This window comes from Pristis pectinata, chromosome 3, assembly GCF_009764475.1.
Source record: "Pristis pectinata isolate sPriPec2 chromosome 3, sPriPec2.1.pri, whole genome shotgun sequence".
NCBI lineage: Eukaryota > Metazoa > Chordata > Chondrichthyes > Rhinopristiformes > Pristidae > Pristis > Pristis pectinata.
In genome coordinates this window covers 76,734,506-76,747,270 of record NC_067407.1, presented here as the reverse complement: position 1 = coordinate 76,747,270, position 12,765 = coordinate 76,734,506, and the positions used below count along the sequence as shown (strand labels likewise).

Below are 12,765 nucleotides of genomic sequence, written 5' to 3'. Positions count from 1 at the left end.
GACATTATTTTTCACCAGTTGCAGCAGCCAGAGCAGCAGAGGGGAGGAGCTTGTATACAACTCCCATCAGGGTCTTTTTACCCTTGCAGTTTCTTAACTCTACCCACAAGGATTCTACATCTTCTGATCCTAGGTCACTTACTGCTAAGGATTTGATTTCATTTTTTACCAACAGAGCCACCCCACCCCCTCTGCCCACCTGCCTGTCTTTTCAAAAGGATGTGCATCAATGGATGTTTAGCTCCCAGCTGTGATCTTCTTTCAACCACGACCCTGATGCCCACAACATCATACCTGCCAATTTTCTATCTGCGCTTTGAGCTCATCTACCTTATTTTGTATACTGTGTGCATTCAAATATAACACCTTCAGTCTTGTATTCACCATCCTCCTTTTCAAATTTGCCTCCATGTTGCCCAGTTAAATTCTTATCCCTTTCTCAACTTTGTCTTTTTCTTTATTTCTGGAGACTTTAGTAACCTCTCCTGCACTCTCCTTCCCTTTCACTTTATCCAATCTGTTGGAACCCACCCCCAACTATTTAGTTTAAAGCCCTATCCATAGCCCTAGTTATGAGATTCACCAGGACCCTGGTTCCAGCAATGGTTCAGGTAGAGCCTGTCCCATCAGAACAGCTCCCTCCTTCCCCAATATCCCACAAATTCAAACCCACTTCTCCCACATCAATCTTTGAGCCCTGCATTTACTTTCTGGTCTTATTGACCCTGTGCCAATTTGCACATGGCTTAGGTAGCAATCCAAAGATTATTACCTTCTTGGTTCTGTTTTTTAATTTAGTCCCTATCTGCTCAAATTCCCTCAGCAGAACCTCATTCCTTGTTCTGCCTACATCATTGGTACACAAATGGACCATGACAACTGGATCTTTCCCCCCATTCCAAATTCCTCTGCATGTCAGATGAGATGTCCTGAACCCAGGCACCAGGCAGGCAACACAGCCTTTGGGATTCTCAATCCTTGCGACAGAGGATTATGTTTATTCCCCTGACTATACTATCCCCAGTTACAACTACATTTCTCTTCTCTCCCCCCCCCCCCCCCCCCCCCCCCCCCCCCCCCCCCCCCCCCCCCCCCCCCCCCCCCCCCCCCCCAAGTGGCTCCCTGAACCACAGTGTTATGGTTCAGTTGCTCATCCTTCCTTCAGCCCCCACTCTCATCAACACAGGGAGCAAGAATCTCAGACCTGTTGGACTAACTCAAGGGCTGAGGCTCCTCCAGCACTACCTCTTGGATCCTACTTGCCTCACACAGTCACCCTGACCACAGACCAAATTTGAAGTTATTCTAATGGGTGCAACTGCCTCCTGAAACACAGTGTCCAGGTAACTCTCCCCCTCCCTGAGGTGTCAGTGTTTGAAGCTCAGATTCCAGGTCATCAACTTTGAGCCAGAGTTCCTTAAGCAACCAACATTTGCATTTGCTGCAGATGTGGTCACCAGGAACCACAATGGGGTCCACCAACTTCCACATCATGCAGCTACAACACATCACCTGATCCTGCATCCCTACTTCACTTAATTAGTTGTAATTTGGTGTCTTTTTATTTAACTTTTCTTAAAAAAAAATTAACTGTTCTTACCTGCTACTCACCCATGTCTTCTCATCAAAGCCTCAGATTCCCACTCACACACTGACCACTCTGCTTTACCCTACCTTACTTTTATTGGCTGAGTTGTCACACACTTAGCCAATCACACAACTTTTTTTTAAGAAAAGCTGCAAGCTCCTCCCCTCTGCTGCTCTGGCTGCTGCAATTGGAGAAAAATAATATCCCAGTCCTATACTCAGTGCCCTGACTGATGAAGACCGGCCTGCTAAGTGCCTTTTTCACCACCCTGTCTACCTGTGACACCACTTTCCAGCTCAGCCAGGATGGTATAGTTTTTCTAATTTGAGTGGAAAATGTTTGTCTTTTATTCATAAAACTAAGTTGCAAACTTAATTTAATTTGAGGAAACAAGAGTTTGTATAACTCTTGGGGAATTTTTTAAAATCATAGAATCTTTCAGTACAGAAGGAAGCCATTCAGCCCACTTAATCTATGCCAGCTCTTTGAAAGAGCTATTTGGTTAATCTCACCTTCCTGTTCTTTTCCTGTTGCCTTGCAACTTTATCAAAAGAATTTATCTAATTCCCTGTGAAAGTTATAATTGAACTTCCTGGTTCCATCCTTTGTTTGATCTTAATAATACTATTCTTTTGCCTTTAAATTTGTATCCCCTGATTACTGGACCTTCTGTCAGTAGAAACAATTATGCCTAATAATTTGAAAAGCCTGAATTAAATTTCACTAAACCCAACTCTGAGATCAATGCCAACTCTTCTAGTCCGTTCACTTAACATAACAGCAACTTTCACTTCCCACTGCACCTTCTCCAAGGCCTTGATGTCCTTCCAGAAGTGCGTGCCCCAAGATTGGCCTTCATGTGAAGCCTAACAACTAATCTTATAAAGGTTCATTATAAGTTAGTTTTATTCTCCTTGGAACCAGGAGAGAGCAGTTGGAAAGGGGTGATTTGTGGATCGAACATCTAGAAATGTTCTGAATTATCTCAGCATGTATATCACTCAGTGGGCCACCATATTCAAAAGTTGGCTGTCTATGGAGCTGGGAAGCAGGACTGGGCAGAGGGCCAATAGCAGTTAGTCCAGCTGGGGTGATGATGGGTGAGGGAGGGTTGGGCAAGCTATATGTTGATGTTCAATGATAACCCCATTCTCAGAGTGGGAGACAGCCAGTCCTGAGGGTGGGTCCAAGAGGGGGGAAGGCTTGATGACAGAGTAAGGATGGGAGAAGCAATCCTGCTTTGATCTGCTTGGTTTCCACATAAATCAGTCTGCAGAAGTGATAAATGAAAAGCTTTTTAAGTTGGAAGCATGGAGCCTTGTTAAATGTTTTGCTGATGGCCATCCCTTGGACAGGTTATTGTCGAGTTTCACTTTTCTTTATTTTGAGCTTCACTTGGCTGGGATGATGGGCTACAGTTAAAATTACCGCTTGCCTCTGTTTATAATGCCAAGGACCCATATGTTTTTAAGAGCCTTGTTATTTTGCCCTGCTATTAGTACGTAAATCCCAAAATCACTCTCTTTCTGTCCCTTTTCAGTTTATTTGCATCTCCTCTTACTTATCATCAAAATGCAAGACTTTACAATTTACTGCATTGAAGTTAGTTGCCCATATGCTTGCCAGATACCTGCGTGAATTCTATTCACTGTTTACTGCATTTACAAGTTTTAAAATTCAAAACTTGTAAATTCAAATCCAAAGACTTTGAAATTATGCTCCATGTACACATGTCTGATCAGCCATGATTTTATTAAATGGCAGAGCAGACTTCAGGGTCTGTACGACTTAGTCCTTCTGTTTCTTATGTTAGGTCCAGGTGATTAATAGATATCAAAAAGAGTTGTGCTCCCAACACTAGCCCCATGTGGACATTACTGTGCAAATTTAACTATTTCATTAAAAAAAATTCACAACCATATATTTATGACTGGCATTATTTTACAATTTGACAGTGCATTCATTTTTTGTGATACATAAAATTATTTTTAAATACACCATGTAGATGTCCTCTCATACAGTATGTGAAAAGGAAGTCTTGGGGAGTTCATATTAACAGCAGCCTTTCCCACTGGTCATTTATATAGTTGTACCCTCCTGAGTGCATTCTGCAGTATGTGCACAATGTATTGGGTAACATTCAGTTGAAAACAGGTCCTTAACCTGGAATGGATTTGAGGTGCACCACAGGACCTCCTTTTCACAGAGATGCTGATCTTTCAGCAGCAACTGGTATCTGTCCCAGTGTATGATGTGTAGAGTACAGATACCAAGAGACAGATACTGAGATAGATACCATGCATCTCTCTCCTTAGCTTCTGTGCAAAGAGGCATTCTAGGAAAAGTCACATGATGGACTCTCCCTGCTGCAGCTTCAAAGTCAGCTTATAGTGGCACAGAGATCCTAAGCATGTTGGAAGGATCACATGGAGCACTTCCTCTTCGACATCAGGACTATATACTAGTGCCTGCTGGACAGTTCTGGTAGCAGGGTGTTTTACTGAATAGCATCAACTAAGAGCTCAGGGAAGAGCCAATTGGGTCTACTCTGTCCTTTCATCTTTAGCCTAAGCACATTCTGGGATGAGCATTGCCTGACAGCTTTGTGGTCAAAAGGATTCTTCTTCAGGAACTTTTCTATCTAGAAAAGGTGATGGATGAGGAGACAGGTGTGGTTCAGCATCCCAGGGTGTCCTGTATCTGCTCAGCCTACTCGATGGGGAATAGGTAGATCATCACACTTCTTGTTTGTGTACCTGGGCTGTATACACCATGTCAGCCAGCCAGACACAAAAGAAACCATCAGGATCAGTGTGGGGATGCTCTTCACCCATTTCTCTGGAACCTTTTGCATAGTGCCCAGCAGAACATGTTCTAATTTGGATCTCCAGGTAAAATAAACAATTGCTCAGGTGATTGAGATATGGGGTTGCAGCATTGGCATCTGGCCAATTACTGCTGTCTGTCACCAGCAAGGTAATGGAAGGTATCATCAGCAGTGGTACGAAGCAGCATTTCTTCACGAATAACCTGCTCACCAATGCCCAATTTGGGTTTCACCAGGACAACATGGCTCCAGACTTCATCACAACTTTGGTCTATGTGTGGACAAAAGAGCTATTGCAGAGGTTAGATGAGAGTGACTGCCTTTGACAACAAGGTGGCATGTGACTGTGTGTGGCATCAAGGGGCCCTGGTAAAACTTGTCCAACACACCAATGGTTGGATAATACCTTGCACAGAGAAGGTGGTTGTGGTCATTGGTTATTCATCCCAGCTCCTGGACATCATTGCAGCACCTCCTTAGGGCAGTGTAGTAGGCCCTTCTGCCATAAGAAGAGAAGTTGAGATGTTTGTTGATGATTTCAGAATGCCTAATCCCATTTTGCAATTCCCCAGAAAATGAAGCCGTCCTCGCCTTTATGCACAAGACCTGGGCAACATTAAGGAGATGGGTGGCAAGTAATGTTCAGGCCACAAAAGTACCTGGCAATGGCCACTTCCTACAAGAGAGAATCTAACATCCACACTTTACAGTGCCAGTGACCCAGGTTCAATTCCAGCCACTGTCTGTAAGGAGTTTGTATGTTCTCCCCATGCCTGCCTGGGTTTCCTCCTGGTGCTCCAGTTTCCTCCCACATTCCAAAGACGTATAGATTAGGAAGTTGTGGGCATGCTATATTGGCGCTGGAAACGTGGTGACACTTGTGGGCTACCCCTAGAACTCACTACACAAAAGATGCATTTCACTGTGTGTTTTGATGTACATGTTACTATCTTATCTTATATTCAGTGGCATTAACACTGAATCCCTCACCATCAACATCCAAATGATCACTACTGACCAGAAACTCTTGTAGACCAGCCACATAAATACTGTGCTTACAACGACAGTGACTCTGCCATTGACTCACTTTGTGACACCCCAAAGCCATTCCACCATCCATAAGGCACAGATCAGGAATACCATCCATTCCCAGGATAAGTGAAGCTACAAAACTCAAGAAGCATGATAGCATAGAGAACAAAGTCACCTTCATGTTAACAATCCATCCAGCAACCTAAATATTCACACCCTCCATCACCCTCATACCATGACTGCAGTGGGTGCAAGCTACAAAATGAACTGCATTTACTAGCCAGCATCTCCCTAACCCATGACCTCCACCATTAAGAATAACAAGGGCAGCAGCCATCATGGAAACACTGCCACCTGCAGGTTCCCTTCATTATCACTGCATCTGAATCCTGCAGTTCCCTGCCCAGGATCCCTGTGGGAGAGTCTTCACCAGAAGGACTGCAGCAATTCAAGAAGGTGGCTCACCACAGCATCTCATAGGTAATTTGGGACGGTAATAAATGCCTGCTTTACCAGTGACTCCTGCATTCCAAAAAAAAAAATTATTAAATAAAAAGGAGCAGACTCGGACCACTCAGAGTAACATTGCGAGATCTCAACCTTCCCAACAAGTTCCTGCCACTTGTTATATAGGGTGCCTTACTCACTTACTGAGCTTCTCTTTGGCTTTGAAGACTTGTTCCTCCCTGTTGTAGAGGGAGCTCTAGGACCACCCCATACTAAATCCCCTCTAGCTTCAGGACCTGATGCTAAGGGATTCAAAGGATCATGTCACACCTCCACCAAAAAACATGGCTTTACTCTTGCCCAAGTTCATTCCAGCTTAAAGTGGTCACAGATGGTCAAAATGGTTAGCTCAAAATGGTCACAGATAACCTTGAGCAAAAAAGAAAATGCTGGAAGAACTTAGCGGGTCAAGCAGCATCTGTGGAGGCAAAGGGATGGTCGACACTTCGGGTCAAGAACCTGCCTCAACATCAACACAGAGTGTAGTGGGAAGATGGCCAGTGAGAGGGAGGGGTGAGACAGAGGCTGGTAGGTGATAGGTAGAACCCGATAAGGGAGGGGTGATGGGCAGGTGGAACCAGGTGGGGGAGGGGGATCGGGAAGGTGAACCAAGGGAGAAGAAACCCAGGTAGATGGGTATGTGAGTGACGGGCAGATAAAACCAGGTGAGGGAGGGTAATGAGTCCAGGTATTTGGGGGGGGGGGGGTTGGGGAGGAGGAGGAATAGAAAAGGTGAACCGAGAGCCTGGGTGAACTGGTGGGAGTGTGAAAGGAACATGAGAGGTCTGGGTTACCTGAAATTCAAAAATTCAGTGTTCATACAATTGGGCTGTAAGCTACCCAAGCAGAATATGAGGTGTAGTTTGCATTTGACCTCAAAATGGCAGTGGAGAGGGCAAAGGACAGACAGGGCTATGTAGGAAGAGGAGTTGAAATGACCTGCAAGATGGCCACCGCTGATAGATCACAGATTCTGGCATCTGCAGTCTATTGTATCTCCAGATTACCATGAACCTATGGAGCAAATGTGGAGTTAACATTAACTTTCAGCTTAACGTTTATACTGAATCACATTTAAGGGCATAGTTGCATTCCAGGGATTTCATTAGAAACTGCTGCAGAGTACATCTGTTATAAGTTTGTGTGAAGTTTCAAAGCCTGATACTGTTTTTTTGTTTATTTAGAGGAAGAGAATATAAATATCTTAATTAATAATGCTGGTATTATGAGGTGCCCTCACTGGCAAACAGAAGATGGATTTGAAATGCAGTTTGGTGTAAATCACCTTGGTAAGTCTGCACTTTTTTTCTTTTCAGCTTTGTATTGATGAACTTGTTTTATTATTCCTTGTGAAGATGTAAATAAAAATCTACACCTGCGTTATGGAATCAAATAGGTCATGCATTTTGCACCCTCAAAATTTTAAATTTTTTATTAGCTTTGGGATAAAATTATTCTCTTTTTAATGATTTTATTTCCTTCCATTTCCTCTTTGGGTGCCCCTGCAGTGATCCCTGGTTGAAAGACAGGCTCTGCTGCTGCTTTGTGAAGAACCATCAGAAAATATGCAAGAATTAGGTTGCTTATTAATATTTCCCCCTGTCCTGGCTAAAGCCCAGCAAATGCTGGAAACACACTGTGTGGGAAACTGTTGGTAGTTTCCTACGGCTGGCAAGAATTCCATTTCTCCAATTGTGGAAGTGAGAATTTCACACTTTAAAAAAGATTTGATGCTTAGTCAAAGATATGCAAAAATGCTTGGATAATTTAGCTTTGAACTAATGCTGTTACCTAACAATGCTGAAATTAATGATGAACTCAATAAGGTGGTCTGGATTTTGTGATCAGCAGTGAAAGGAAGGTGTCATCATTGACTTCAAATAGCCTGTTGACAAAATGTAGTGGGCTTGGAGCATAGATTTGGTCCAAGTTGGTGATGTGGCCTGGAACCAAGAGGTCCTTGCAAAACTTAAATAGGCTATTGATGAGGCGATGCCAGTTGAAAGCACTGTTGATGACACCCTATATCACTTTTAAAATGTACTGGGTGAGTGGATTGGATTATCCATTTTATAAACAGGATGTACCTGGGCACATTGTCAGGTAGATGTCAGTGTTGTAACTGCACTGGTGCAGCTCGGCTAGTGCCACAGCTGGTTCTGGAGCATAGGTGCCCAGCATCCCAACACTTCAGCTGGGATGTTGTCTGGTCCCATGCCCCTGGCTGTGTCCAGTGCTCTCAGCTGATCCATGATATCATATGGAGTGAATCGAATCAGCTGAAGACTGGCATCTGCGATGGTGGGGATCTCAGGAGGAAACAGAGTTGGCTCAACCTCTCAGCACTTCCAGCTGAACATGAATGGGAATGTTTCAGCCCTGCCTCCAGCACTCACGTGCTGGGCTTTGCCATTGTTGAGGATGGGAATGTTTTTGGCACCACCTCCTCCTGATAGCTGTTTAATTGCCCCCCACTATTCATGACAAGGTGTGCAAGGAATGCCAAGCTTTGATGTGATCTGACGAATCTAAGATCACTTAGCTCTGTTCTTTCCATGCTATTTTTGTTGTTTAGTGAATATGTCGTCCTGCATTGGGTCTTCACTCATCTTAGGTATGTCTGGTGATGCTTCTGGCATCATCTCTATGCTTATCATTAAACCAGGTTTGATTCCCTTGGATTAATAACAATGGTAGAGTGAGGAATGTGTCGGGCCATAATGTTACACATCGGGGTATCACGTTGTCCTATCCAGGGAGGCTTAACAGGTTGGGTCTATATTCTTTGGAGTTTAGAAGAATGAGGGGGTGATCTTATTGAAATATATAAGATCCTCAGTGGGCATGACAGGGTAGATGTTGAGATGTTTTCACTAGTGGGAGAATCTCAAATGAGGGGACACAGTTTCAAGCAAAGGGACCAGTGATTTAAAGCTGAGATACGTCAACATTTCTTCCTTAGAGCACTGTGAATCTCTGGAATTCTCTACCCCAGAGAGTTGTGGAGGCTAAACCATTAGAAATATTTAAAATAGAGGTAGATAAAGTTTTGAAAGATTGGGGGATTGAGGGCTGTGGGGAACTGGCACGGAGAACAAGTAGAGGCCTGGGGTAAATCAGTACTGATCATATTGAATGGCAGGGCAGGCTTGAGGGACCAGACTCCTGCACCTATTTTCTTGTGTGCTCTTCTTGTGTGTTGTGGTATACATTAATGAGGCAGTATAAGCAAAGTACTAATGTATTAATGCCCAGTTTTGATCTGCCTGATCTCTCCCAAGTCTACTTAATTTAGAACCATTTGTCTGCCACATAACATGATGGAGAGTGTCCTCAAATTTTATCTCCACATAAAACGTGTGGTAATTAGTTCCACCAGTACTGTCATCTGTGGATTGATGAGGATGAGGTCAAATAGGTTTATCCCTCATGGTGGTTCACTTATTACATGTCACAGACCCAGTCTGGCAGCTATGTCCTTCAGGACTCGGCCAGCTTAGTTTGGGTTTGGTTTGCTCTTTGGTTGCAGTTACATTTTAGTTTTGGCCTTTGGCTGATTTAATATTTGCATGTTTTCTGAGGAAGTGCCCTCCTTTGCTGACTAAAGTAAACAGTCCTGAAGTAAAATGCTTTAGCATTCTTAATTTCACCTGAAGCCTAGGTGTAATCTGAAATGATTGGCATGCATTCTGCAAATATCCCTTATGTTCCTTCTTCCAGGCACCTAGTCATAAGTTGGAATGTGTTGTTCTGCCGCTGTTGTTTTTGTTTGAGTTTAGGCAGATGTATCACCACACCAACAACAGGTGCAGGCAGCAGCTAAACCCAGTCTTCCCCTTACCTTAATAACCTGCAACAAAGATTTTTTTTATTTCAAAAATAAACTTCATTCATAATAAAAAATATATACAAAGGAAGAACACAGTGTAAAATACAAAAGCTTAACATTCATGATTGTTACATTCAGTAGTGTAAAACTTTAAGAAAAAAAACACACAAACAAACGTAGCACCATTGCTACTAAAGTGGCTCCCTGAGGTGATATCCCTTTCATTGTTCAAGGGGCTTCCCCACCCAATTCTGCCCCTCCATGTGCAGTAGCAGAAGGAGCCTAGACTGTGGTCCTTCCCCACCGAGCTTCAGTGCGTCCCTCAGCACATACTCCTGCAGCCTGGAATGTGCCAGTCGGCAGCATTCCCTTACAGACATCTTGCTGTACAGGAAGACCAACAAGTTTCGGGCAGACCAAAGGGTGTCTTTCACCGAGTTGATGATCCTCCAGCAGCGCATAAGATAAGATATCTTTATTAGTCACATGTACATCGAAACACACAGTGAAATGCATCTTTTGTGTAGAGTGTTCTGGGGGCAGCCCGCAAGTGTCGCCACGCTTCTGGTGCCAACATAGCATGCCCACAACTTCCTAACCTGTACGTCTTTGGAATGTGGGAGGAAACCGGAGCACCTGGAGTAAACCCACGCAGACACGGGAAGAACATACAAACTCCTTCCAGACAGTGGCCAGAATTGAACCCGGGTCGCTGGCGCTGTAATAGCGTTACACTTGATGTCTGTCTCGGTGTGTTTCCCTGGGAACAGCCCATAGATCAGAGAGTCCTCTGTTACGCAGCTGCTGGGGATGAACCGAGACACAGACCCTTGCATCCACCTCCACACCCTCTTTGGAAATCCACAGTCTACAAAGAGGTGGGTGACCGTTTCTTTCCCACTGCAGCTGTCCCAAAGACAATGTATATTAGGGGTGATATGTCGTCTATAGAGGAAAGCTCTGACTGGCAGGGCACCTCTCACCGTCAGCCAAGCAAGGTCTTTGTACTTGTTGGTCAGATCTGGTGATGAGGCATTCTGCCATATGGTTTAGACTGTTTGCTCCGGGAACAAACCCACAGAATCCATAGTGTCCCTGTCCCGCAGTGTCTGCAGTGCATTCTGCGCTGACCACTGTTTGATGGACTTGTGGTCATGGGTGTTTGCTTGGAAGAACTCTCCCACAAAGGACAGGTAGTGCTGTAACCTCCAGCTGACTTAAATGTTGCGCGATAGAGGGGCCAGGCAATCCTCCGCAACACCAGGGACAGGTAGGACCTCAGCATGTAGTGACACTTGGTGCCCACGTGCTTTGGGTCCACACACCAGCTGATACAGCCATACACGAAAGTGGTCATGAGGATGAGGGCAACGTTGGGTACAATTTTGCCCCCATTCTCAGGGGACTTGTGTAGTGTGATACATCGGACTCGCTCCATCTTGGACCCCCAGATAAACTGGAAGATGTCCCGGGTGATTACCGAGGCAGACCAGCAAGGAACAGGCCATGCCTGCGCCAAGTACAGCAGCCCTTAGAGTACGTAGCACCTGATGACCAAATTCTTCCCAGTTATTGACAGAGAACGCCATTTCCTCAAACCCAATTTTTGTTTTAATTTCCCAGTCCACTCCAGCCAATACTTGTTATGCACCTCAGCCCTTCCAAACCAGATCCCCAGCACCTTCAGGTAGTCAGACCTGATGGTGAAGGGGATGTTGGATCAGTCAGGCCGGTTACCGAAGAGCATGGCCTCACTCTTCCTGTGTTAACTCTGGCCCCCGATGCCAACTCCAACTGGTCACAGATACTAAACAATCTGCAAACTGACCGTGAGTCCGAGCAGAAGACGGCAACATCGTCCATGTACAGTGAGGTTTTGACTTGTGTGCCTCCACTACCTGACAACGTCACCCCTCTTATGCTCTCGTCCTTTCTGAGGGATTCGGCAAAGGGTTCTATGTAGCACACAAACAAGACAGGGGAGAGTGGACAACCCTGCCTGACCCCAGACTTGACGGGGAAACTATCTGTCTCCTGCCCATTGATCTGACCTGCACTACAGATATCTGTGTGGAGCAGCTGGATCCAATTTCTGATTTCCCTCCCCAAAACCTATTTTGGAGAGCACATCCATCCTGTATGTGTGGGATGTCCTGTTGAAGGCTTTCTCCTGGTCCAAGCTGACCAGGCAGGCATCCACCCTTCTGTCCTGCACGTAGGCAATGGTATCTCTGAGTAACAGAAGGCTGTCAGAGATTTTCCTGCCAAGTACAGCACAGGTTTGGTCCGGGTGGATCATCTGTCCCAAAGCAGACTTGACCCGGTTGGCGATGGCCTTGGGCAGGATCTTATAGTCCACATTCTATAGTGAAATGGGTCTCCAATTCCTAATGTCCTCCTTCTCTCCTTTCTGCTTGTTGATGAGGGTGATGATGCCTTTCCTCATGGAGTCTGACATCCTGCCAGCCAGAAGCATAGCATTGTACACTTCCAGCAGGTCCGGGCCCATCCAGTCCCACAGAGACAGGTACAACTCAGCCGGTAAGCCGTCATGAGTTTTACTCGTGCCAAGGGAATGGATGGAGCCAGTCATCTCCTCCAGGGACAATGGCTGATCCAGGCTTTTCCGCTTGCTCTCGTCTAGCACCTCCATGATAGAGGACAGGAAATTTTGGGAGGCTATGCTGTCTGTGGTCTTACTGTCATACAGACCGGCATAAAATGATCTGCAGATCCTCAGTATGTCCGTCTGTGAGGATCTTCCTTAAGGCTGTAGATCACAGAGCTCCCCCTGTGAACCTCTTGGAAGAAGAAATGAGCACATCTCACCCTTTTCCACAAATTGGACCCTGGATCTGAAGATGATCTTCAAGGATTGAATGAAAGGGCTTACCTGGAATGAAAGGGCTTACTTATGATGAGCGTTTGTCAGCTCTTGGACTGTATTCATTAGAGTACAGAAGAATGAGAGGGGACCTCATA

The 12,765-nt window shown here is 45.1% G+C and overlaps 1 protein-coding gene across 5 annotated transcripts in view; it reads left to right on the top strand.

Annotated features, from left to right (window-relative positions):
• Window positions 1-12,765, top strand: part of LOC127568174 (retinol dehydrogenase 13-like) — a 52,897-nt gene that overhangs the window by 28,300 nt on the left and 11,832 nt on the right. For all 5 annotated transcript variants that reach the window (XM_052011609.1, XM_052011613.1, XM_052011612.1 and 2 more), the window contains one exon: window positions 7,139-7,243. In XM_052011609.1, coding sequence (XP_051867569.1) covers window positions 7,139-7,243 — 105 coding nt within the window. The remainder of the gene's footprint in view (window positions 1-7,138; window positions 7,244-12,765) is intronic.